General features: G+C 32.9%; 1 protein-coding gene across 2 annotated transcripts in view; it reads left to right on the top strand.

Annotated features, from left to right (window-relative positions):
• Window positions 1–24,267, top strand: part of PKHD1 (PKHD1 ciliary IPT domain containing fibrocystin/polyductin) — a 485,172-nt gene that overhangs the window by 307,268 nt on the left and 153,637 nt on the right. For both annotated transcript variants that reach the window (XM_024248417.3, XM_009241952.4), the window contains exons 54-55: window positions 10,672–10,785; window positions 13,790–13,877. In XM_024248417.3, the coding sequence (XP_024104185.3) occupies window positions 10,672–10,785; window positions 13,790–13,877 (202 nt within the window). The remainder of the gene's footprint in view (window positions 1–10,671; window positions 10,786–13,789; window positions 13,878–24,267) is intronic.

The raw sequence follows: 24,267 nt of genomic DNA, 5'->3' as shown, positions 1-24,267 counted from the left end.
GTATCATGTCTTCCAACCTAGAGGGAGCTTAAAGATAAAGGAAGAGATGTGAACAGGTACATATTTTAGATGAGCATTATACTTTTAGGAAACTGTAGGGGATGGGTATGTCTGGATTGTAGGCTTTGTATGAAATGGTGGTAGTAAATGAAGCACCTTGACCTGATATACTATGCCAAGGAGTTTGGATTTTCCTATGAAGGCAGTGGGTAGTCACTGGATAGTTTTAAGCAACGAAGTGACATGATTATATTTATTCTTAGAAAAATTAGTGCTGGAAGTGTGGAGAATGCACTTAAAAGGGACACAGTGAAAAGTGAGAAGCCTACTGAGATGTTTCAGGAAAGAAATTGTAATGGAGTGAAGTAAGGTACGGGAGTTAAAGAGTAAATAATTAATTAGAGAAGCATTGAGGAGCTAAAAATCGCTAGAACCTAGTGAGAATTTTGATCTGAGGCAAGGAAGAGTTATTTGGGATACATCCAAGGTTTCGGGTTGGGAGATCTGGGCCAATGGGGATGCCGGGAATGAGTGCCCTTTCCATCACTCATTAGTTGAATGGCCCTCGGCAAGTTATATGAACTAGCTGTGTCTCAGTACTCTTATCTCCAAAGTAGAAATAATAATAGTACGTATTTAATAGAGTTTTTAAAAAAGTAAATGAGTTAATGTTTATTAAAATGCTTGAACAATGTTGAGTATACAGTAAACTTTATACAGTGGTTTGTTAAGTACCCAGACTCATGAATTTCAAAGTTAGATTTCAATGAAAGATGTAAGTGATAATATCTAGAGGGCAAGTAGATTTATGAATAAAGAAACTAATGAGAGAGGTCTGCGCTAAATGTACATATTTGAGGATCATCAGCTCAAATGTGAAATTAAAGGTGCGATAAAATTGGCCAAACAGATTTTGTGGATAGAAATTTTGAGGAGCGCAAGTCTTTGAAGGGTGGTAGGGGTAGCTGAGTTCAGGAATAAGAATGAAAAAGAAACAGTTATATAGGTGGAAAGAAAATGAAATGACACGAAAATAATATCTTGAAACAAAAGAGGCAATTTACAAGAGGAAGTGGTCAGTAATATGAGATACAGTGGAAATGGCAAAGAAAATAGAAAAGAAAATTGACCATCTTATTCCAGCTTTTTGTTTTTTATAATGGCTGATACAGTTTTGCCACAAATTATTACTTTTCATGTAAAACAAATAAAAATTCAACACTTACTGCTTCAGGAGCAATAACTTTTCATAAGCTCAATACCATTTATCTATTCTTTAACAACTTCATTTTTTGGTTTTAGTATATAGCCTGAGGTGTCATTGAACATATTGAATTTCATGGTTGAAAATGAATAGTTGTTCATATTGAGTCATGGCATCAAACCTTTATAGGATTGCTTTCATGAATAACTGATTTTCTTTTGGATGGTGAAATGAAATGAATAAACCGATACTAAAGAGAAAATAATTCCTCTGATATGGTGATTTTCCAAAGTTTCCTTTGTAGATTTGTCCCTTCCTCCTTTACCTCCTCCCACCTCCCTCTTTCGTTGAATGCCAACTCAGTGCTAGGCATTCTTTCTGGCATTTGAATATTCCACAGTGAACAAGACATTCAATAGTGAACAATTCCTGCTTGCATTATTTTATTGGGGGAAACAGACAATTAAATAGTAAAATAAATGAGGAAGATAAGTTTAGATGGTAGTACATTCTCCGAAAGAAATTAAATAGGAAAAGTAATTAATGAGAGGTCCAGGTTGGATGCTGGCAACCATATATTAGATAGTTAGTAAAGACCTTTCTAACAAGTCAATGTGACATCAGACTATAGAGACAAGAAAAAGCTAGACCTGCGAAGATTTGAACAAGAGCATTTCAGGCTGAGGGAGAGCTAGTGCAAAGGTCCCGAGGGAGAAATGTGCTTTGTGTGGTAGTCGTGAGGCAGAAAGGCAGCCCCTGTAGCTAAAGAATAGTGAATAGTAGTGAGTTTATAGTGAACATCATGAGTTTCATGGGCTAGATTTTGAGATATACAGTGTTGCTTTCTAAATGAGTCCAAATTATGCTGAGAATTGCTACTTATTGATAGTCTCTTGAGTATTGCTTTAACAAGACAGAAATTAGCTTCATAAATATGGAAATTCCAGAGACATGAATTGTGATTTTAGTTTAGTAACTCATTGTACAATTTCTGGAAAATTCCCCAATAGAAGATTCATAACTGTGATGTTGCAAATCTCTGTGATTGTTTGAAACGTCTGTCTCGTTTTATTGGTAAGGAAACTGAAATCCAGAGAGATAATTGATTTGTTTCAAGGTCTCAGAGCTGACAAAAAACAGGACTATTTAATGGCAAAAACCACAATTACTTTTGCACCAACCTCATATGATGCTCTCCTGTCTCCATGCAGTAGATTTCAGTGTACCTTTCCTTCTGGTCCGTGCTACTCATTCATGTTGCCATTACTGCATTCGGTAATGATATGAATAGCATGTTTAATTAGTGTCCTATCTCCATTATATGATAGACTTAATCAGAACATTTTATAACCCTAGTACCTACTGCATTGTAGAATTCTGATAATATGCTGTTATGACTAATAATGTATACATAAATGAATGGGCATATTTAGGTTTGTCTTTCAGCTCACTGCCTTTTTCTTGGAAAACATTCAATCTCTTTACACTTAAATGTCTACATCTGTGAGGAAGAAATTATGGTGTTAATGTTTAAATGACTACAATGTATTTATCCCCTATGTGAAAGGAAAAAAGGAGTTACAAAAACAAATTGAAAAAGTTGGTGTGTTGTAGGATTCAAGGTATTTTCATTTTTACAATCTGTTAGAACAGGAAAACTGACTTAAAGATGTCCCCAACTCAAAGCTTGTTCAATAAACATTTGTTTGTTGTTTGATTTAAATGTTTTTTTAAACATATAAAAGCTTTGCCCATGAATAGCTGTCTGAGCCCATCCCTTTCATCAATGTCTCCTCTTATGTGAGACATTGTTCTCATGCTTTAACAAATATGTTCCTTGTTGTTCTAGATATCAGTGCTGTTAACTTGTTATTGACCCAAACATTCAACTCAATAAAGACTGTTTTAATCTTGTACTTTTAAAACTGCAAATGAAAAATCTTCTTTTAATATTTTTAGGAGGACTTCAGATAGGAGTTACCAATAATAATACATTTGTATTAATTATTAAAATAATATAAAATAAATATATTATTTAAATAATATAAAATAATAAATTTATATAATTTTATAAAATTTATTTGTATTGTAAAAATACATTTTTGAAACACATATCCTAATGGATATTTAAAGTTTAATAGAACCCTCCTCGATCCCTAGTCAACAAGATATGCCCCAACTATTGGTATCCCTGGGGGCACAGCAGTTCATTGTTTCTTTGGCCTGTCACAACCAGGTCACATGATGCACTGTCTAGTTGCTCAGTAATTATCCTAGGCACTCGGGCTTTTATCCTAAAACTTGTCACATATTGTTTTTCAGGGTCAGTGATGGGTATTTGTCAGCTCTGTCTCACATTTGTAGCCAGGAGCCTAAGGTCATCATTAGCACATGCCTTTGATTGTCAGGAAATGAAGTACTAGGTGTATGGAAGTTTCTTTCGTTGTTTCCATGATTGGGACTTTCTCAATCCTAAAGAAGAAGAAAAATCCATACACAGTTTATTGCCTTTCAAACTGACAGTTCTGTAAGGCTCATTGGATGATTAAGTAATAAGAAGGAGACAAACCTGAGAAAAGCGTAGATTAAAAAATATCCTTCAGCTTAAAGCCACAATACCCAGTAGTCAGACCCATTGAGCAGCCAGAAAGAATCTTGTATGTGATGTTCATTTAAAAAAATATATAAAGTTAAAAAAGTATGTCCTCCTTCAAATTTAACTATGATTAGAAAATGACACAAATACCCACATATGCAATGTGTATAAGTGTACATAGATACTTGCAAAATAGATGGTTTGTTCAGTTTATTTAGATGCACAGTTCCCTAATCAAATTAACAGTTGTTTGATAAAATAAAAAGGTGACATAAAAGGGATGTGACTTTTGAAGCTGTTACTTATTTAACCATAGGAGCAAAAGTGTAAAAGCTTTGCCCCCTAGAGGTACAGGAAACACTAAAACTCATTTCTGTGCTTGGAGAGTCCCTAATAAAGCTGGCAGCCAACAGTTAAATAACACTTATTTCAAAATGATATTAAGAATAGAAAGATCTGTTTATTTTCTGATGGATATTAGTTCTCTCACAACATCACATTATCCTTAAATCTATATGTGTGTGTGTAGTTTTAGTATATTTTTTAAGCCAAACACTAATACAAATAAAGATTCTTCTGTCCTATTGGGACATCAGTTAGTCTCTACTAAAGGCATTTGCAGTAATCATCTTTCCTATTTTAATAATTTTTAAATCAGTCTTTCTTAAACTGTACTTTTGATTCATGAATCCATATAACAGTAATATAATATTTCTTAGGGATTTATTTAGTTATTAAAATAATCATATAATAAACTTACTATAAACTATTTAATTTTGCATACAAACAAAATAATTTTAGGAAAACTAGTGAATAAATGAATGAATGAACGATTTTTTTTTTTAGTCAGAAAACTTACAGGAATGTTTCAGTTTAAGGTAAACTTTGTGTTTTCTGAAGTTCCTTGGGCTGGACATTGAAATAAGTAGTCACTTAATATTTTTGCTTTGAAATGTCTAGTGTCTAGCTAGTACTTTAGGAATTAGACATTACTTGCTAGGAAGAGCTTGCCTTATTTTTTTAAGTTTTCAAATTTAAAGGTTAATTTTAAATAAGTGTGATACCTCCATGGTTACTATTACTGTTTTTTTACTACTATTATTAATATTGCTAAGAGCCAACATTTTTTAAAAACATGTATCATATACAGACACTGTGCCATGTACTATTAGCATGGACTAAATCATTTAACCTCACAAAAAATGGATGCTATTATTGTGCCTTTTTATCATTGAGGAAACTAAGTCTTAAAGAAATGAGGTAATTTGCTCGACCTTATGGAGGAAGTTTTAAGAATTTTTGTACATTTTGCAAGTAGTGAATGAATAACATATTTTCATGTTTATTTTAATATTCCATTAATTGATAAATTGAGAGGCCTCATTAAAAATAAAAATTTGTTAGCCTGAATAAAATCACTGTATGAGGGGTTGGACATTATAATTTGATAATGCCTACTGATTTTTATAACCAATTTTTATCTTACTGGACTGCAAGCCCCATTCTACCCTACATTTATTTTCAGATGGAATCGATTCTACTGGGGAGGAATGTTTTAGGAATAAGCGAGTCAAATATACACTGGGAATTAAAAGCTAATTCAGAAAAAAATATGTGCTGCAATTTACTTGGTTCAGTGCTATTTACCAGGTTGGGTTTATATGATAGTAAGAAGGTTCTAGAGGCTCTGGTCTGGAGAAAAATCGCTATTGCAGGGCATGAGAAAAATAGTTGTGCTTTGGGTGGAAGCTCAACTTCCAAAGTCATCACCATTTAACCCACTTCTGAGGACAAGGGAAAAATGTACAAAATTTATTTTGGGGATAATTTCTTTATCTTTCATGTGCAGTCATGATATTTATAGAGTTTTAAGATTAACTCAGATAAAAATACAAATTATATAAAAATACAATTTGTTGCTTTGGATTCAGTGAATAGCACCTGGAAAATAGTATATTCAGAAGATGTGACTAAAATTTTGGCCAGTTTCTCCTCTTTTGATCAACAAAACTCATTGAAGAGTATTCTTGGAACATAGTCATTTAATATATTTTTATTAATTGTGGAAAATGACACACATATACAACAAATTTTATAAAATGAAAAATATATGCTTAATTAAACATTATAAATCCAGTCTACTGGATATGTAGTGAGATCTCATTCTTGTTTTAATTTTTATTTCTTTTTTATGATATGATTGAGCATAGTAGAATGTATTTATTATTTATTTGAGAGTATCTTGTTTTGTGAAATAGCTGTTCTCTTACACTTTTTTAATGACGAATGTACCTGTTTTATATTGATTTATCAAAGTCATTTATATATTTTGGAATGTATCTTGTGTTGGTTATATGTAGTACAAATGTCTTTTCCCATTCTGTGGCTTGCTTTTTTACTTTCTTTTTTCTTTTTTTTCTTTGAGATGGAGTCTCGCTCTGTCACCAGGCTGGAGTGCAGTGTGGCGCGATCTCAGCTCACTGCAACCTCCGCGACTGGGATTCAAGCTATTCTCCTGCCTCAGCCTCTTGAGTAGCTGGTACTACAGGTGTGTGGCACCATGCCCAGCTAATTTTTGTGTTTTTAGTAGAGACAAGGTTTCACCATGTTGGCCAGAATGGTCTAGATCTCTTGACTTTGTGATCCGCCTGCCTTGGCCTCCCAAAGTGCTGGGATTACAGGCATGAGCCACCACGTCTGGCTGCTTTTTTACTTTCTTAATGGTATTCTTTGATAATTGGAAAGATCTTTAATATAGCTCACTTTTGAAATTTTTTTTATTATGAATTGTAAATTTTGATGGAACTATGGTCAGAAAACAAATGCTGTATAATTCCAATTTTTTAAAATTTGTTAAACTGCTTTATCATCATCATATGATCAATTTTTTAAAATGTCTTGTGCAAGCTTTAAAAGAATGTGCATTCTTTGTGGGTCTAGTTTTCCATCTATGCCTGTTATGTCAAATATGCAAATTGCATTATTCAAAACTGCTGTATCATTATTGTATTTTTTTTAGCAACAGTTGTGTTGGCTTTACTACAAGTATTATAGGTATATCCATTTGTCCTTGTAGTTCTGTTGATTTTTGCAGTATATATTTTTAAGCTAATGGTAGGTACATGAATGCTTAAAAGTTGTAATTTACTGGTGAAATTAATCTTTTATTACTATGGGGTATTTCTCTTTATTCCAATTGTTTTCTCCAGGAGGGTTGGTAAAAATTACCAAGTTAAACATTTATGGAATAAAATATCTTCAAATAAACTCTGCTGGCAGTACATAGTTTCTTCTTGTGCTCACTGAGAGAAGGAGGCAATCAGGTAAATGGCCCTTACAGTATAGTTTTAGAAGTATTGTGGCAAAACATGGCATTCTGTGATAGCCCTTAGAAGGTCACTTAACCCAGACTTAGTTGACAAGGGCATTTCCAGAAGAGGTGGCATCTGAACTGGGTTTGAAAGTATGTAAGAGTTGGCCGTGACAAAAACAGGAATGAAGGCAGAGGGGGGCAGAGTCAAGGGAGTATATGGTTGCTTGGGGACTTGTACGTTTCAGCTATTAAGTATGTCAGAAAGTCTGGGAAGAAAGGAAGGAGTTTAAAATGGGCAAAAATATTTCTAATTGTTTGCTATTTCAAGGTGTTTTTAAATGTTGCCAATTATAAATAAAGAACACTGCAGTGGAGAACTTTGAGCATTATTCTTTGTCCTTGTCCCCTACTAGTTCTTTAGGACAAGTTTCTTGAAGTAGAATTACTTTAGCAAGGGGTACAGAAGATTTTACACACAAAAGGGGGCATCTAATTCAAGATCATAGAAGGCTTTTAGGAATAAATTACGGTGGAGCCAAGTTTTGAGGGATGAATCAGAGTTAGTTAAGATGAGGGTAAAACATAAACGCTGGGAAATCTCATGAGCACAGAGGAGAGTGAGTTGAAGGAAGGGTAAATAATTTCTTATGGGTTGGCTTGGTACAAGGTCTGGTGAGTCATGTTGATAGAGTGGGCTTAAGTGCAAACTAGGATTATACTTGATTCCATCAAAGAGCTTTAGTTAATACAATAATGAAATGTCTTTTTTTCTTATTCTTACCTTTTGAAGTTCCTGGAACCCATTTGTACCATATTCCCCAAATAATTATAATGATTATCTTTCATATGCCAGAACTCATTTTCTTCCATCTCTCCAGGTGATTTTAGTATCTGGAACACATTGTTTCCCCTTCACTGCCCACCATCATACTAAGTAATGTCTGCTTCCCTTTACTTCTTTTCTATTCCTCCATACCCACATGTCCTAGGATGGTACTTATTAAGTCTAAGGCCCAACTTCACCATTTAACAGCTGTGTGATTCCTGACAAGCTACTTAACCTCTCTTTGCCTCAGTTTCCTCATCAGAACCTCAACTGTATTCATCATAAAATTGTGAGAATTAAATTGTGCATGTGAAAATATCTGGAATGTCTTTGCAGCACAGTGACAATTATTTTCCCTCCCGTTATGAATACATAAATTTGCCCAGGTTTAATATGCCTCTTACTATAGTTTAGAGAAGCTTTACAAAGGTAAACCAAGGGTGAGCTGCATATCCTGAGCATCTTCTGTCTCAGAGGTGGCTACCCTCATTTAGGGGCAAAGTCCATGCTGGAGAGAGCACCTCACCTTTCTTTGATTGCTAGATTTGAGAAGAAAATGAGGATCTCAGCCTTTAAAGCTTTCCATTTATCAGCTTTTACACATTCAAGAAGCATTTCATTTTAATGTTACAATAGCATGTACTTCCTTCTCTTAGGTCACCTTTGCCTTCTTTCTACTTAGTCCCTATTCTTCATCTTTCGTTTTCTCTCAGTTACAAAAAGGAAGCCAAATTCTGGCCATCGGCAGATAGCAAAAGATCACGGCAGGCTAACTAATTTTGCCCAGACTTTCTGCGAAAGCTCCACATGTGCTGCAGTGTTGGGTTGCATAATTGATTTAATCTCTAATTTTAGAGGAACGCCGAACTCTTTTTGTGGGATTCCGCATATATTTCTCTAGGGCAAAAACTATCCTACTTTTTTCTCTCTGGTATCTCTTTAGTGCTAGGCTATTTTTTTTTTTTTTTTTCCCAAAGACTCTAAACTACCCTCCGTGAAATAAATGAAATCACAGTTGGAAAACAGCTTACTGGACAGACTTGTAATGGCAAGATAACAGCTATGCCATACACATTTACTAAACATTTTCATCCTCCCCTGCTTCCCTTCTTTCTGCTCTAGCACATCTTTATTTTCACTAAGATGATGCATCAGGCTCTCAGCTGAGGAGTGGCGTTACCTACACAGAGGAGCAACACACCTTTGCATATGATTGGAAATACGTAGGCTTACTCACCCATTGACCTACTATATGCCTCTAGGCAGATTTACTTACCTGTCTGAATCTTGCTTGCTTTCAGCAGAGTACTAGAGTAATGGCTGTGAAGGCTGAACTATAAAAATAGGTACATAGCAAGCTTTAGACTTACCTTGTGCCTTTTGGCTATCCAGGTATATAGGAAGTGTCAGCTAGGGGGGATGATTTTATGTTGCTCAAAAGACCAGCAACCAAGATGAAAACCAGGCAATTGTAAGTTTACTAGTTATTTCACATTGCATTTAGCAATGTCATTTTTGGTTATCTTTTCGGGAATGTATAAACTGGGAAGTCGCATTTGATAGCCGGTGGTTTTTATTAACCTGTCTGATTTGGAATATAATTTTGGGATTACCTTCCCACCAGTTATTTCTCGAGCAACTGACTTTAATAACTTTAATATTTTTGTACTCTAAGACATATTTTCCATTGAAACTAACCTTCCTTAGATCCATACTCACTAACACTAATTTGACAAATTCCCTGAACAATTCTCATACCATAGAAGTATGAATTTTCATACCAAACTCCACTGTTAACATCAATAAAATTAGGTCAGAAACAATTCCAACTGCTGTCTGAGTATCATAGCCTTATGTCTTTATGAGTCTTTATGCTGCTAAAAGAATTTAGTTTTAGAAAATAACCTCTTATTTGTTAAATAAACACTTAGCATAAACAGATCTTTGTTCAAATAGATTCTGTTACTTAATAGTTGGATCAATTTAGACAAGTCCCTTAACCTGTAAGCCTCTTTGTGTGCAAATATTTAAAACTGGGGTAATAATTATACTGACTTCTCAGGTTTGTTTTGAGGAGTAAATGCTAAAATGCATATAAAGAGATTTGAAGGTTATCTAGCCATAGACAGTGTATCAGGCAGATTTTGCCGTAATAATGGTGTGTAACAAATAATCCCCAAATCTCAGTGGTTTACATCAAGAAATATTTGTGTTAGACTTGGTTGAACTTGGCTCCAGCGTGTGTGTTCTATTCAGGTTTGCTCTGTATATCTCTTCATTCAGATACCACAGGCTATTTAAGGAATTCTCTGTTCATGGTAGAGAACAACATTGAAAGAGATCTGGTAAAAAGTGAAATAAAACAAAACAAAACAACTTGCCAAGTCCCTTAAAGCATCAACTGAAAACTAATATTCCTACCACTTTCACACAAATTTCAGTGGCCAAAGCAAGTCATACGACCAGGATAAATATTAGTAGGTCAGGAAAGTTTACACTGCCCTAATAAAGAAAGAAGAGTGAATATCTGGTGAATAATACATGAGCCTCCTTCAAAGAAGTTTACTGAATCTTTTTTTTCCTACTCTTATTTCATCTGCATAACCATTGACTCCTCCATATAGTCTACTTCACAGTATCTACATTGCATTATTGAAATTATACCACAATTTCTCCCTCTCTTTCTTTTAATTTCAAATTGATTTGAATGATATACTTTTCTTTGTAAACAGGTACTTTAGAAAATCCCTTAGAAAAGGAACAAAAGCTTCTGATTCTCCTTAGAGCCTCAGAGGGAGTCTTTTGTGACCGTATGAATGGAATTCATATTGACCCAGGAACAATTGGTAAGAGTATAATATAGTTTTTATTAAAAATAAAATGCATGTGTGTGTATTGTGTGCTTGTGTTTGATAGAGAAATACTATTCATAGAACATATGTTAAATTCCAAACACCCTTTTAGGCAATTTATATTTATTATTTCACTTACCAGCTCTCTTGTGAGCAGTGTCCATTTTAGAGATGTCAAAACTAAGACTCAGAGATGATGAATGACATGCAGAAAACCACACAGCTTTATAGTGTCAGCATTTGGATTAAGATCCAGATTAGTCAGACACTAAAGTTTCAACTGAGTCAATATTATCAACTATAAATACTACTTAATTATTGATACATTTATACAACTGATAGATCTATAAATTAATAAGAAACGTTCACTGTTGACAATTTCTTTATTTGCTATTGCCACAATACCAAATCCTATTTTAAATTGGTGTATGTAAAAGTACAGAAACGGGGACTGGCCTTGTATAACCATATGTATGTATCCCCAACTAACTCAGTTTTGAGGGATAGGAGAATGTTCATCAGATTTAAAGTATTTTCTCACTTTTTCTATATGGGCATTATTAATTTTATAAGTAAGGAGGGATAACTCTTGGCATGAAGCAATTTTCTTCAAGAATGTTCATTTTTTTAGTTATTTTTCCCTCATTTATATAATAGTTAAAATAAGTTCACTATACTTTATTACTCTTTTAGATATTGTATTGTCACACAGCTTAAATATGTTATTATATTTAAAAATATGTTATTATATTTAAGCTGTATGACAATACAATAGCTAAAAGAATATGTTATATTTAAGCTATGTGACAATACAATATCTAAAAGAATAATAAAATATAGTGAACTTATTTCAACTATTATATAAGTGAGAAAAAATTAGCTAAAAGAAAAAATATGAACATTTTTAAAGAAAATTGGTTGTTAATTTTCTTGGATTTTCCCTTAGATGCATTGCTATGTTGGAGGTTTTCAAGTAAGCCATTTTTCCTTGTGGAAAAAGAGCAAGGACCATCATTTCTGAGGTTTCTGAACACTATGAGATATAAATTTAATATTCATTAGCAGTCAATGGCTCCCTCTCTGGATCTCAGTACTCAATAGAGTGGAGACAATAATGTTAAGATAGTATGAAGTTTCTTAACTTAGTTCCATAATATATAACTATTGTCATATAATACTTTGATAGCACTTTATAGTTTCCAAAGACTTTTTCCATGCATGCTATTTATTTTATCTTTCTAATAACAAGAGGTTCAAGAATGTTTTAATTTTTCCAAGTTGACAAACTAGATGGATTATTATAAGAATGTTTGATCTCCTTTTGCCTGTGGTATCCACTCTTTTCTGTAACATGATAACACTGGAACAAACTTTCTGTTAGGACTATCCACAGATACCTGCTCTGATCCCCGATCCTGGCTGTACGGTCAAACTAGTGTCTTTGAAATTTTCTTTGATACTAAATTGAAATAAAGAATGAAGTATTTCTTTTACTGCATGCTCAAATTTTTGTAGTATCATAAGTAGATGACAAATTTTAATCGTATTAAATCATTTGTAATCTTCTTGAAACAACTAAGAAATGGTGTCATTTTACAGTAAACCTTTGATGATTGGAAATGACCAAGAAATCTGCTTTTCTGGTCAATTGAATTTTCTGGATAATTCAAATTTATGGACATGAACTGCTTTTTGTTATAAATGCTTTGGTTGGAAATCTCTTTAAATTACTTCAGGATCCTTCTCAGCCTAGCTTACTTAGCCCATAGTGAAAAAAGATGGATTTGGTTTTAGATGATGATGTCTTATGAAATATATAAATGCTATTATGAAAGATTGGTTTCAGGACACGTCCTGAAAATGGGGTTCTTTTTATATCCATTTATCCTGATTTAGTTTTCTTATCTTCTGACATTTTCATAGTTGATATATGGAAAAAATGTGGATGTTGATATAAACAGTTGGTTAAGTTCTAATTAACTGGGATTTTTTTTTGGTCCTTATCAGATGAACACCAAAGGCATATGATTTGTACCTTAGTGGTTTCCTGCTTCTTTTATTTCTATGTTTTCTGAAGAAAATTGTAAAATTTTTAAATTTTTAGATTAGTGACTTGCAATAAAATACAGTGCATCAATCCAGGGATATGCAGACAATACATTTGGGTGCAGGAATAAAATATTAGAACTTCTATTCCAATATATATTAGTATATTCATGTATGTGTATATTTTTTATCTAAATATAAATATCTGAGTTATCTAAATAAAATAAATATATATGTGCTTAGAGTACACAATCACATGTTTTTTCTTTTACTGGTGAGGTTCGTGGTCAAAACACTTTAAACCACTAGAATATGAGGAATTATGATTGAAAATGGCAATAAAATATATAGGAAGAAAGACATGAAAAAATAAAACTGGGCTGTATCAAGCACATTTCTGCTAAGACTTTAATTTGCTAGTCTGAAATAAATTGCATTTTGAAACAAAGGACTTAGAAATCTCTCCCTTGATATTTATAAGACAAAATATTAAGTCCAGCCACTAAACATAAAGCTAATAGCTCCAAAACTCTATCCTAAGGAAATAGAATTAACCATGCTTTTGGAGAACCTAGTGTATAACAAAAAATATCAAAACTGGTTAACTTCCAAAAGAATTGCAAATGGTTTGGAGTCACATAAAAGTGGAAAGGAGTACCTCTTCAACTTTAGTCATTAGAGTGGTCTATTTTCCCACCTTTTAGATTATTGTGATGTGGTGTAGCATTCTTTCTTCTATAGCATTTGAGAGAATAAGTTTCATAGCCATGTGAGATATATCTTAGTATTGTAAAATAGAGCATTTAAATAATGCTTTTGATAATATGGAACCTTCATATAGAGATTCTATATCACATGTTTTGCACAACAGCCTCTGGAATGACTTTTACTTACCTGGCTTTCATTCCTCTGAAGGATTTTTCTGTCCAACTGTTACTCCTTTTATTTTCAGGGGTTTATGGGAAAGTTCAGCTTTGCAGTGCTTACCCTAAGAACTCCTGGACACATCTTGGAGCTGATATTGCCTCAGGAAATGAGAGGTAAGGAATGAGAGTAACTTAGAGCTTTTTCTTGGTGGTTGTTTAGGTTGCTTCTGCTTGAGATTTTGTTACAATATGAAACTGATTTTTAGGTTAAACATTATAATTAAAGGATGAGCAAGTAGAAAAATAAGCGATTATAGGGAATTTAAAAAATATCTCTATAACATAACAGAAGGAGAACAAAACATGCAAAAGGTAGTAGAGGAACATAGTTTATTTCAGGAGAAAATTTTAGATAATATGTAATTATTGCTGTCCATAAAATCTTAAAATATATGAATTCCATGAGATAAGAGATGAAGTATGAGGTAAGAATACTATGTCTAAGCTGAAAAGGTACCTCATTAAGATATAGACAGAAATAAAATAAGAGGGAGATGAAACATATGAAGTATATTGTGAAATTTAATAATGCATTGGAGGCAGTGAAGAACAGAATCATTGCTTCCTCAAACTGAATAGGTAAAATGAAGAACAAACTGATGGAGACCTATCTGAACACAGAGGATAAGACTACGAAATAAAAATAACAAAAGATAAAGTACTAGAAATAGAGATCAGAAAATTAAAAGCTATCTATGGGTCATATGTCTTTTTAGTAAGAACTCAGAATAACTACAACAGAAAGAATAATAAAAACTATAACTGAAATACACATAGAAAATATGGGAATAGTTACATTTTATTAGAAAAGATTAATATCAAGGATGGTGATTGCTTTATTACATTATCTTCATAGTATAAGAAAAATAGAGTGAACAAAAGGTAAAGGAAAGGAACATCAAGCTTTCTAGCCTTAGCATTCACCTCTACACCATCACATGTGGGAAGATCGTGATGCCACATCTATAAATGTTTAAGGAAAAAAATATTGTGACCAAAGAATTGGACACACTGCTAAGACGCTCATGTGGAAAATGGAAGAAAATTCAGTGTTCAAATAAAGAGATTAAACTAAATTTAAAAATTGGGAACGGAAATAAAATTTGAGAATAATATAAATAACTAAGAAGCACTGAAATAATTTAAATATTATAGTGTAACTATGGTTATTAAAACAAAACAAATTCCTTTTTTTTTTTTTTTTTTTGACACGGTCTCAGTCTATTGGCCAGGATGGATTGCAATGGCACAGTCTTGGCTCATTGCAATCTTTACCTCTTGGGTTCAAGTGATTTTCCTGCCTCAGTCTCCCAAGTAGCTGGGATTACAGGCACACACCACCAAGCCCAGCTAATTTTTGTATTTTTAGTAGAGATGTTTCACCATGTCAGTCAGGCTGGTATTGAACTCCTGACCTCAGGTGATCCATACGTCTTGGCCTCCGAAAGGCCTGGGATTACAGGCATGAGCCACTATGCCCGACCTAAAACAAATTCGAATAATTGTTCTTGTAAAAGAAATGACATAACATTTGAAAAGTTAATGTATTAGTTAGAGTTCTCTTTATACAAAAAATACATAATCAGTAGGTTATGTGCATGTGTGTGTGTGTGTATGTTTGTATCCTACCTATGTATATAAATTATACAATAGCTATAGTAAATATTGATATACATACATTTATATATAAAGAGATGTATTTCAAGGAATAGATTTACACAATTATGGGAGCTGGAGAGTTTGAAATCTGTAAGCAGGCCAGCACGTTGTAAAGTACAGAAGAACTGGTTTGCAGTCTTAAGGCAGAATTTCTTCTTCCCCAGAGAAATCTCAGTTTTGCTTTTAAGGTCTTCCAGCTGATCGATGAGGCCCACCCACATTATTGGGTGGCCTAATCTCCTTAAACTCAACTGTGTTAACCACATTGACAAAATACCTTCACAGTAACATCTAGATTAGTGTTTGATTGAGTAACTGTGTATAATAGCTTAGCAAATATGACACATAAACGAATCTTCACCATTCAAAATTATCAGATAAAAATCTGGAACTATAGCCATAGGAGGTAAATATGAGTTAATTTGTTTTATTAGAATTTTGAATGGTATATATACTTTCCAAATCACCAGTGGGGAAAAAAATGAAAGAAACCATAAAATAAATAGTAAAATAGAAAAAAAAAAAGAAGAAAATGAAATGGTGAAAGAATAAAAGCAACAAAAAAGGTATATTTAAAAAAAACAGAAATAAGAAAGTAAGTATAAATTTGCCAATTACAAAAACAAAATATTTGTTAAAAATAATGCTATATACAAAAATTGGGTTAAAAGTCAAAATGTAATTATAACTTTTTTACCAGAGGAAAACTTAAAACCAACTAGGAGAAATTTAAAGTTAAATATTGGATAAGAATAAATCATTGACATCTGAAACAAAATAAAGGAGCCTCAAAATTATTAACAAAACAGGTAAAAATCAAAATAAATGTTTCAAATTGGTTAAATAATTATACTTTACATTAGTAAAGCCTTCAATCATAGCGAGACACTAACAGTCAGAAAAGTTTTACAGCAGATAATACAATATAGAAATATAAAGCAAATCTCTAGGAAACGTAAGGTGAAATTGACAGAAACAAAAATCACAATCTAAGACATGTGTTTATCTCTTTCAGTTCCAAATCTTTTAATTAGGTTAAAAAAGGTAAAGAAAACATGAAGAACATGAATAATATAATAAAAGCAATTTAATTTATATATCAAACTACTCTTTACCCTAAAAAATATATATCCATAATTACAACCTTAATAAATTTTAATAATAATATGTGATCACAATATAATAAACATGGAGATTAAAATAAAGTATAAACCAACAGTCTTAATTTCTTACAAGAAAAAAGTATAATAAATTATTTTCTAAATAACTTTTATATCCAAGAAAATATCAAAACTTTACCAACAGAATAGCTGGGAAATAACAATAATGAGAGTATAGCGTACGAGATATTATAAAACATGTCATCACATTAAATGCTTTCATGATTGAATAAGCAAACAAACTTTTCTTATTGACAGTTTTCATGTTGACAGTTATTCTAAACAAAGAATTCTTCTAAACAAAGAAGAATAACTGTCAATATGAGAAATTAGAAACAAAATAACCCATAAGTCTAATGAACTCAATCAATGCAAGAAAAAGGCAGAAATTGGTGAAATAGAAAGTAGAAAATTAGTAAGATTAAATTTTTAAAAAGAGGTAGTGGTTTAATCTCTAATAACTTTAATCATACCAAGAAAACCCCAATATATAAAATGAGAAATGACAGTTCAAATATAAGTACAGAATAGGTTAGAGTTATGATGTAAAAAATATTAATCTATGTAGTGCAACTTTAACATTTTTGAGAAAAATACTTTATAAAAAGGAATTTTTAATGGTAATTTAGAATTATCATAATTGGCTAGAGAAGAATAAAACATAAAGAACAAGGAATAGTGAAATATATAAATTTATCAAAGATTTATCTCCAAAAATACATTTGGCTCACATAAATTTATACCATGTTCTTCCAATCAGTTGAATATCAAATAATTCCTATGTTATATAATCTGTTCTCAGTTAATTTAAGGGAACAGGCATAAAATAATCTTTACACTTGTTTATAGCTACTAAAAATAACTCAAAAAAGAAAACTGAGAAAACATCCAAATAGAATGTAAAAATCATAAATAAAAAAGCAACAAACAAAGCAAGCTATGTTTGAATGTGTTTCATTCAAGTGAACAAAGATAATTTGAAATGAAATAATCCATTCATATAATTTACCTTAATACCAGATGTGAAGATTAAGAACATGACCAATTTGGCAAAAAAAGGAAATACGTTTAATAAAATTCAGCAAACATTCTTGGAATAAACAGTAAATGAAGACTACAAGGATACTTCTTTTAAATTAATGCTATTTATTTGGATGGTATAACCATTAGTTGAGAAGAACTGGTTTAAATAATAATACAAAATAAACACTAAAGGATTCCTCTCAAACAGTTTTGTATTTTAGGAGAAAAACTGACGTTAAATATTATTGTTTGTTACAACAATCATTAAATATTATTATTAAAGTTTTAGCCAATATATTCAGGCAAGAAAAATACATTAGATCCAATTATTGAAAATAATCCAAACTATCTTTTTATGTGGTTTATAAAATGTATAGTTCATCCTATAAAACTAGAGAATTCTCTGAAAAACTCTCAGTTGCCTTCAATAAATGCACATCAACATCTTTTTAATATACAAGTAGTAAACTTTTAAATTATAATGTACAAGCTTATTTAAAATTTCAACTGCAAATATCTAGAAGTAAATTTAGGAAAAATTACAGAACCTATAAAAACAAAACTATAAAACACTATTCAATGGCATAAAAAGAGTTTAGAATAAATGGTGATGCATAACAAAAATTTGATGGTTCACTATTTTAAAGGTGTCAAATCAAATACAACTTGAATCACAGGTCTAATATATGCATCAGAATCGGACTCATTAAATTCTTTGGAACAATAAACACTTGAAAATAGCCAAACATTACTCATCTGAAAAAGGGCTAATATCCAGAATCTACAATGAACTCAAACAAATTTACAAGAAAAAAACAAACAACCCCATCAAAAAGTGGGTGAAGGATATCAACAGACACTTCTCAAAAGAAGACATTTATGCAGCCAAAAGACACATGAAAAAATGCTCACCATCACTGGCCATCAGAGAAACGCAAATCAAAACCACAATGAGATACCATCTCACACCAGTTAGAATGGCGATCATTAAAAAGTGAGGAAACAACAGGTGCTGGAGAGGATGTGGAGAAATAGGAACACTTTCACACTGTTGGTGGGACTGTAAACTAGTTCAACCATTGTGGAAGTCAGTGTGGTGATTCCTCAGGGATCTAGAACTAGAAATACCATTTGACCCAGCCATCCAATTACTGGGTATATAACCAAAGGTTTATAAATCATGCTGCTATAAAGACACATGCACACGTATTTTTATTGTGGCACTATTCACAATAGCAAAGACTTGGAACCAACCTAAATGTCCAACAACGATAGTCTGGATTAAGAAAATGTGGCATATATACACCATGGAATACTATGCAGCCATAAAAATGATGAGTTCATGTCCTTTGTAGGGACATGGATGAAACTGGAAACCATCATTCTCAGCAAACTATTGCAAGGACAAAAAACCGAACACCGCATGTTCTCACTCGTAGGTGGGAACTGAACAATGAGAACACATGGACACGGGAAGGGGAACAGCACACACTGGGGACTGTTGTGGGTTCGGGAGAGAGGGGAGAGATAGCATTAGGAGATATACCTAATGCTAAATGACGAGTTAATGGGTGCAGCACACCAACATGGCACATGTATACATATGTAACAAACCTGCATGTTGTGCACATGTACCCTAAAACTTAAAGTGTAATAAAATAAAATAAAAAGAATAAGAGGAACATATTGAGGGACACCAAAATATGATAAATCAAATATAACTAAATATAATAAAAGGCCAAAAAAAAAGAAAATAGCCAAACATTAGCAGTTATTTTTTTAAATGTATGCCTCTAATATGAGTAATCTGTTGTTGGCACCAAAACTAAAAAGAATACCAAGAAATAAACACAGTCATGCATTATTTTTAGAATTTGAATAAATTAGCATTTGAATTTAGTTGAAGACAGGCTGGAATAATTAGTAAATCCTTTGGAAAAATATAAAATTAGATTCCCACTTTATGTTTTACTCTAAATTATATGTGGATTAGAAGGCAAAATGTAAAAAAATTAAAACCATAAAATTATTTGAAGAAAATTTAAGTAAACATGTAATTTAAACTAGTAAAGACTGCTCTGATCATAACAAGCAAAACAATAGCCATAGCAATAAATAATAGATTTGACAATATAACAAGGTCAATATTTCTGCATGTCAGTTACAAAATGTGATGACAAATGATCAACTAGAAAATGTTTGCACCCATTAACTCGTCATTTAGCATTAGGTATATCTCTTAATGCTATCCCTCCCTGTGCACATGTACCCTAAAACTTAAAGTATAATAATAATAAAATTGAAAAAGGAAAATATTTGCAGCATACAATAGTACAGATGAAGGACTAATATTTTTCTATGTCAAGAATGAAAATAAAAATATGAATACACCAGAAACATATTTGTGAAAGGGTTTGAATATGTAAGCCACAAAAAAAATACATCTTGCTAATAAACGTATAGAAAAAATGGTCTTCTTTACTAGAATTGAATATTAATTAAAACAGTAATGGAATACTATTTTTAAATTTTAATTTGGCAAAGATGGAAAATAGTGAATTCCAAGTTGACAAAATAGAGCAGAGGTTCACATTCACATGGGAATTAATATTACATACTAGCCTAGTTTTGTAGATAAAGAAATAAAAATATATATGCATATACATAATAGGGAAATGCCTGGAAGGACATACAGCACAGCAGGGATCCCTGCTGGTGAAATGATAGGTAGCTATCTTATATCTTGATAGGTATGCTTTGGTGTGCTTTTCTCTGTACAGAATTTCTTTGTAGAGTAGGTATTATGTTCATAGTTATTTAAAATTATTTATTTGACATGATTTTCACAAATGCTTATGTTTGTCAAACATTGAGCTATGATCTGGAGATATAATATGAAGTAAAAACTCAAACGTTAATTAAATAGTAAATGTAAAATTACATATATGATAGATTCTGTGAAGGGGCGGGTTATATAGGATTCTGAAAACACCAATATGTCAACTTGAGGCATTTATGGGAAGTTGGAGAAGGCTTCCCTGAAGCATAATTTCAGAGGTGGGATCTGAAAGAAGCATGGACATTCATTAAGCAAAGTGGGTTATATGTGGAAACGGTGTTCTAGCCAGAGCAAACAGCATTCAGTTATTAAGCAAATATCTGAGGAATATTCACTATGTGCCAGGTCAGACTGTAAGCACTAGACATATAGAAGAGATTGCAAATTAGAAGAGATTGCTGCCTTCTGGGAGCTCAGATCTTAGTTGAGAGAAAGACCATACTCAAACAAATACAGAAATATAAATGAAGTGGTTGAGATTATAAAATATGCTGGTAAGGAAGTCAATATGGTGGTATGATCAAAAATAGCTGGGGCAGAAAATGTGAAGGGTACCATTTTAGATTGAATGGACAGGGAAAGTCTCTTTGAGGAAGAGAAATTTGAGCTGATACCTGAAGGATGGGAGGGAACCAGCTGGCCTAGGCTGGGGGGTAGGGGGGAAACAGGAAGAAGGTCACTATAGCTAGGGCAGAGTGAGCAGAGGGCAGCATTGTCTGATATGGCAAGTGCAAAGTCATACAGGACCTTGTTCAGGTATGAGAGGTCAAAGGGGAAATCACTGAAGGGTTTTATGCAGCAGGATGGCGGAATCTGATTTTTGTTTAAAAAACTTCTCTGGCTGTGTAGACGATGGATTGTGGAGATAAGAGTAGAGCTGGGATATCAGTTAGGAGGCCAGTTGAGGCCAGAAATCATGTATTTGGGACTCTGGAAGAGGCAGTGGAGATGGAGAGAACAACTGGTCCTGCTGATGACTGCATGTGGAGGCAAGGAAAGAGTGCTGCGGGTGTTTTGATGGAGCACACTGATGAATGGTGGAAGCATGCACTGAGATGGGAAGACTGAGAGGGGAATAGGTTTGTCAGGATGGAAGGCAGCAGGGGCATGCGAAGTTGGAGACACCAAGAGTAGATGCCAAGAAGAAAATCAGATGCATAATTTAGGGCTTGGAAGCAGCCATCTTGGAAGTAGGTGATGTCATTATTGAAGAAGACATGGGTAGAAGAGAGATTTGGAGCATGGGATTGAGATTGGGGGCATTCTGACGTTTAGATATTGAGGAGTCAACACAGGTGATTGAGAAGCAGGGGGTGGAGAGGTGATTCTGTGGTGGGAGGGAGAATGGAGAACATGAGGGTCTGAAAGAATACCATGATGGTTGATGTGGAGAGTAGGGGCTGATCATGACAGGGTTCCAAGGAGTTGATTAAGTGTCAGGCCACATACATTGGCAATATCAAGAATTTTAGTTTTTACCCTAAGAGCATTGTAAAGCTGTTGTAGGTTTTTAAGGGGGTAGTATGGATAGGAGGTAGCACTTATTATCATACTTGTACATCTAAAATATTGCAGGCAGAATGTAGACAGCAGGAGATGTCGAAAGTAGATCCAGAGACACCCAGCAAGAGACAGTGTAATTGTAGTCAGGGGCTGCAGGAGCAATGAAGTGGGCAGATTTAGAGGCAGGAGATAAACTCTATAAGACACATTGAATATGAAGTGCATTCTTGGTTTCTGGTTTGTGTAGCTGGATAGTGGTGTCATTCACTTGAGGAGGACTAAGTTTAGAGAAAAGATTGTGAATTCAGATTAGGTCATGTTGAATTTAAAGTGCTTTTCTGATATTCAAAAGGATTTGTGAAGTAAGCATTTCTAACAAGGATCAATAAGAAACTTTAATTATAATTAAAAGGTTAGCAAGCTGGAATTTGTCAGGAACCATATGAATGGATTTTTCTTATAAGAATGTGTTAAAAACCTCATTCAGAGTCTGAGCTACAGGCTATTTTGAAAGGAACTCAATTTTATTAATTAAAACCATCCATAGTCATTAACTAGCTACCATTTATTTGGTTCTTATCATGTAAGCTTGTTATATGTCAGGCCTCTACTAAGCATTTTACATACATTATCTCATTTAAATCTTTCAATGCTACAAGTTAGGTATTATTATCTGCATTTTATGGATATGAAAACTGAGGCTGGAGAAGTTAAGTAAATGTTCCAAGTTCATAAAGCTAGAAATTCCTGAGGCTGGATTTTTTACCCTGATTTGTCTGATTCCATTGCATGTGTTCTACATATTACAAATATTAAAAACAAAATTTCTTAATATCAGTCCTGAGGAGGAATAATTGAATGAGTTTATACAAATGATGTGCAATTAATGTAGTATATTCATTTTATGGAATTCTTTCTTTTTAAAACCTTTTTAAAAATGTTAAAAATAACTTCAGACTCAAAATAAGTTGCAAAAATAGTAGTTTACATATACCCTTCGTTCAGTGTTCCCTGATGATAGCATATTACCTAACTATAGAACATTAGCAAATCTGGCAAGTTGATATTGGTACGGTATTAACTGAGCTACAGACCTTATTTAGGCCATCTTTTTAAACATGGCTCTACAATCTTAAAAGTCAATTCAATAAGTCTTTCTAATATATTGTGATATAAGCATATTTCAGATGAACTGTTTCATGAATTTTCACCAACAGAATTTGATGCCTGAATATATATATATATGAATAATGGTAGTGTGAAAACTTCAGAGGAAAAGTTTCATGTTAACTTTATAAGCTTGTATCTTACACAATCAATCAAAGTAAGCTTAGCAAGATATTTTGAAGAAAAATTACTTTCTTTTGTTCTGTGTTTTATCAATTTATCTCTAAATTACTCTCTGTTGTTGCTTGCTTGAGTTGACTTGTGAAGACTGATGAACAAAACTGTTGAGGTTTTATTTGGATTGTAAATAAATCAAGACAAGTTAGATTTAGACACAAAAAATTGCTTTTACCCGTTACAAGTGTTATGCATATCTTTTACTGTGAGTCTTTGAAGGGTAGCCATGTGATCTTTGAAATTAAATGGTTACTTTGTCAACCAATCTTATGATAAAGGTTAGGTTTTATCTTGGCCATTGGAAGATTTTAAACAAGGCATGGACAGAGCCTGACTTACACTTTAATCTGATTTATGATGTGTGGAGAATTGACTATTGGTGGTGGTGATGAGGAAGAGATAAGAGTGGAAATAGAGACACTAACTGTTAAGACATTGCTATGGCAATTTTTTGGGTAACACATGGTGATGACTTAGATTAGGATGGCAGTGATGGAGGAGTAAAGATGTGGCTAAATATATGTTGAAGACAGAAGTGACATGACTCCTGATGGACTGAATATTGAGGAAAAGAGAGAAGAGTCAAAGATCACTCTAAAATTTTTGACGTAAGCAACTAGGTAAGGAGTTCTGCCATTTACTGAGAAGGGGAAAACGGAGAAGAGCTAGATTATGAGGAAACTTCCCCCAAATTCTTATTTTTTCTTATTTCTTATCTCATTAAATTTTCAAGAAAATATATAAGACATCCAGTCTCTTTGTCCTGTTATCCTTTCTTTCTCAAGTGATTGACTTATTTCGTTTTATTTTTTAACTGACAAGTAAAAATTTTATGTATTTATGGTGTGCAACATGATGTTTTGATACATGTATTGCATTGTGGATTGGCTAAATCTATGTAATTAACATATGTATTATCTCATATAGTTATCTTTTTTGTGGTAAGGATACTTCACATCCACACTCAGCATTTTTA

This window comes from Pongo abelii, chromosome 5, assembly GCF_028885655.2.
Source record: "Pongo abelii isolate AG06213 chromosome 5, NHGRI_mPonAbe1-v2.0_pri, whole genome shotgun sequence".
In the NCBI taxonomy this organism is placed as follows: domain Eukaryota; kingdom Metazoa; phylum Chordata; class Mammalia; order Primates; family Hominidae; genus Pongo; species Pongo abelii.
This window is presented reverse-complemented; position numbering and strand designations above follow the sequence as displayed.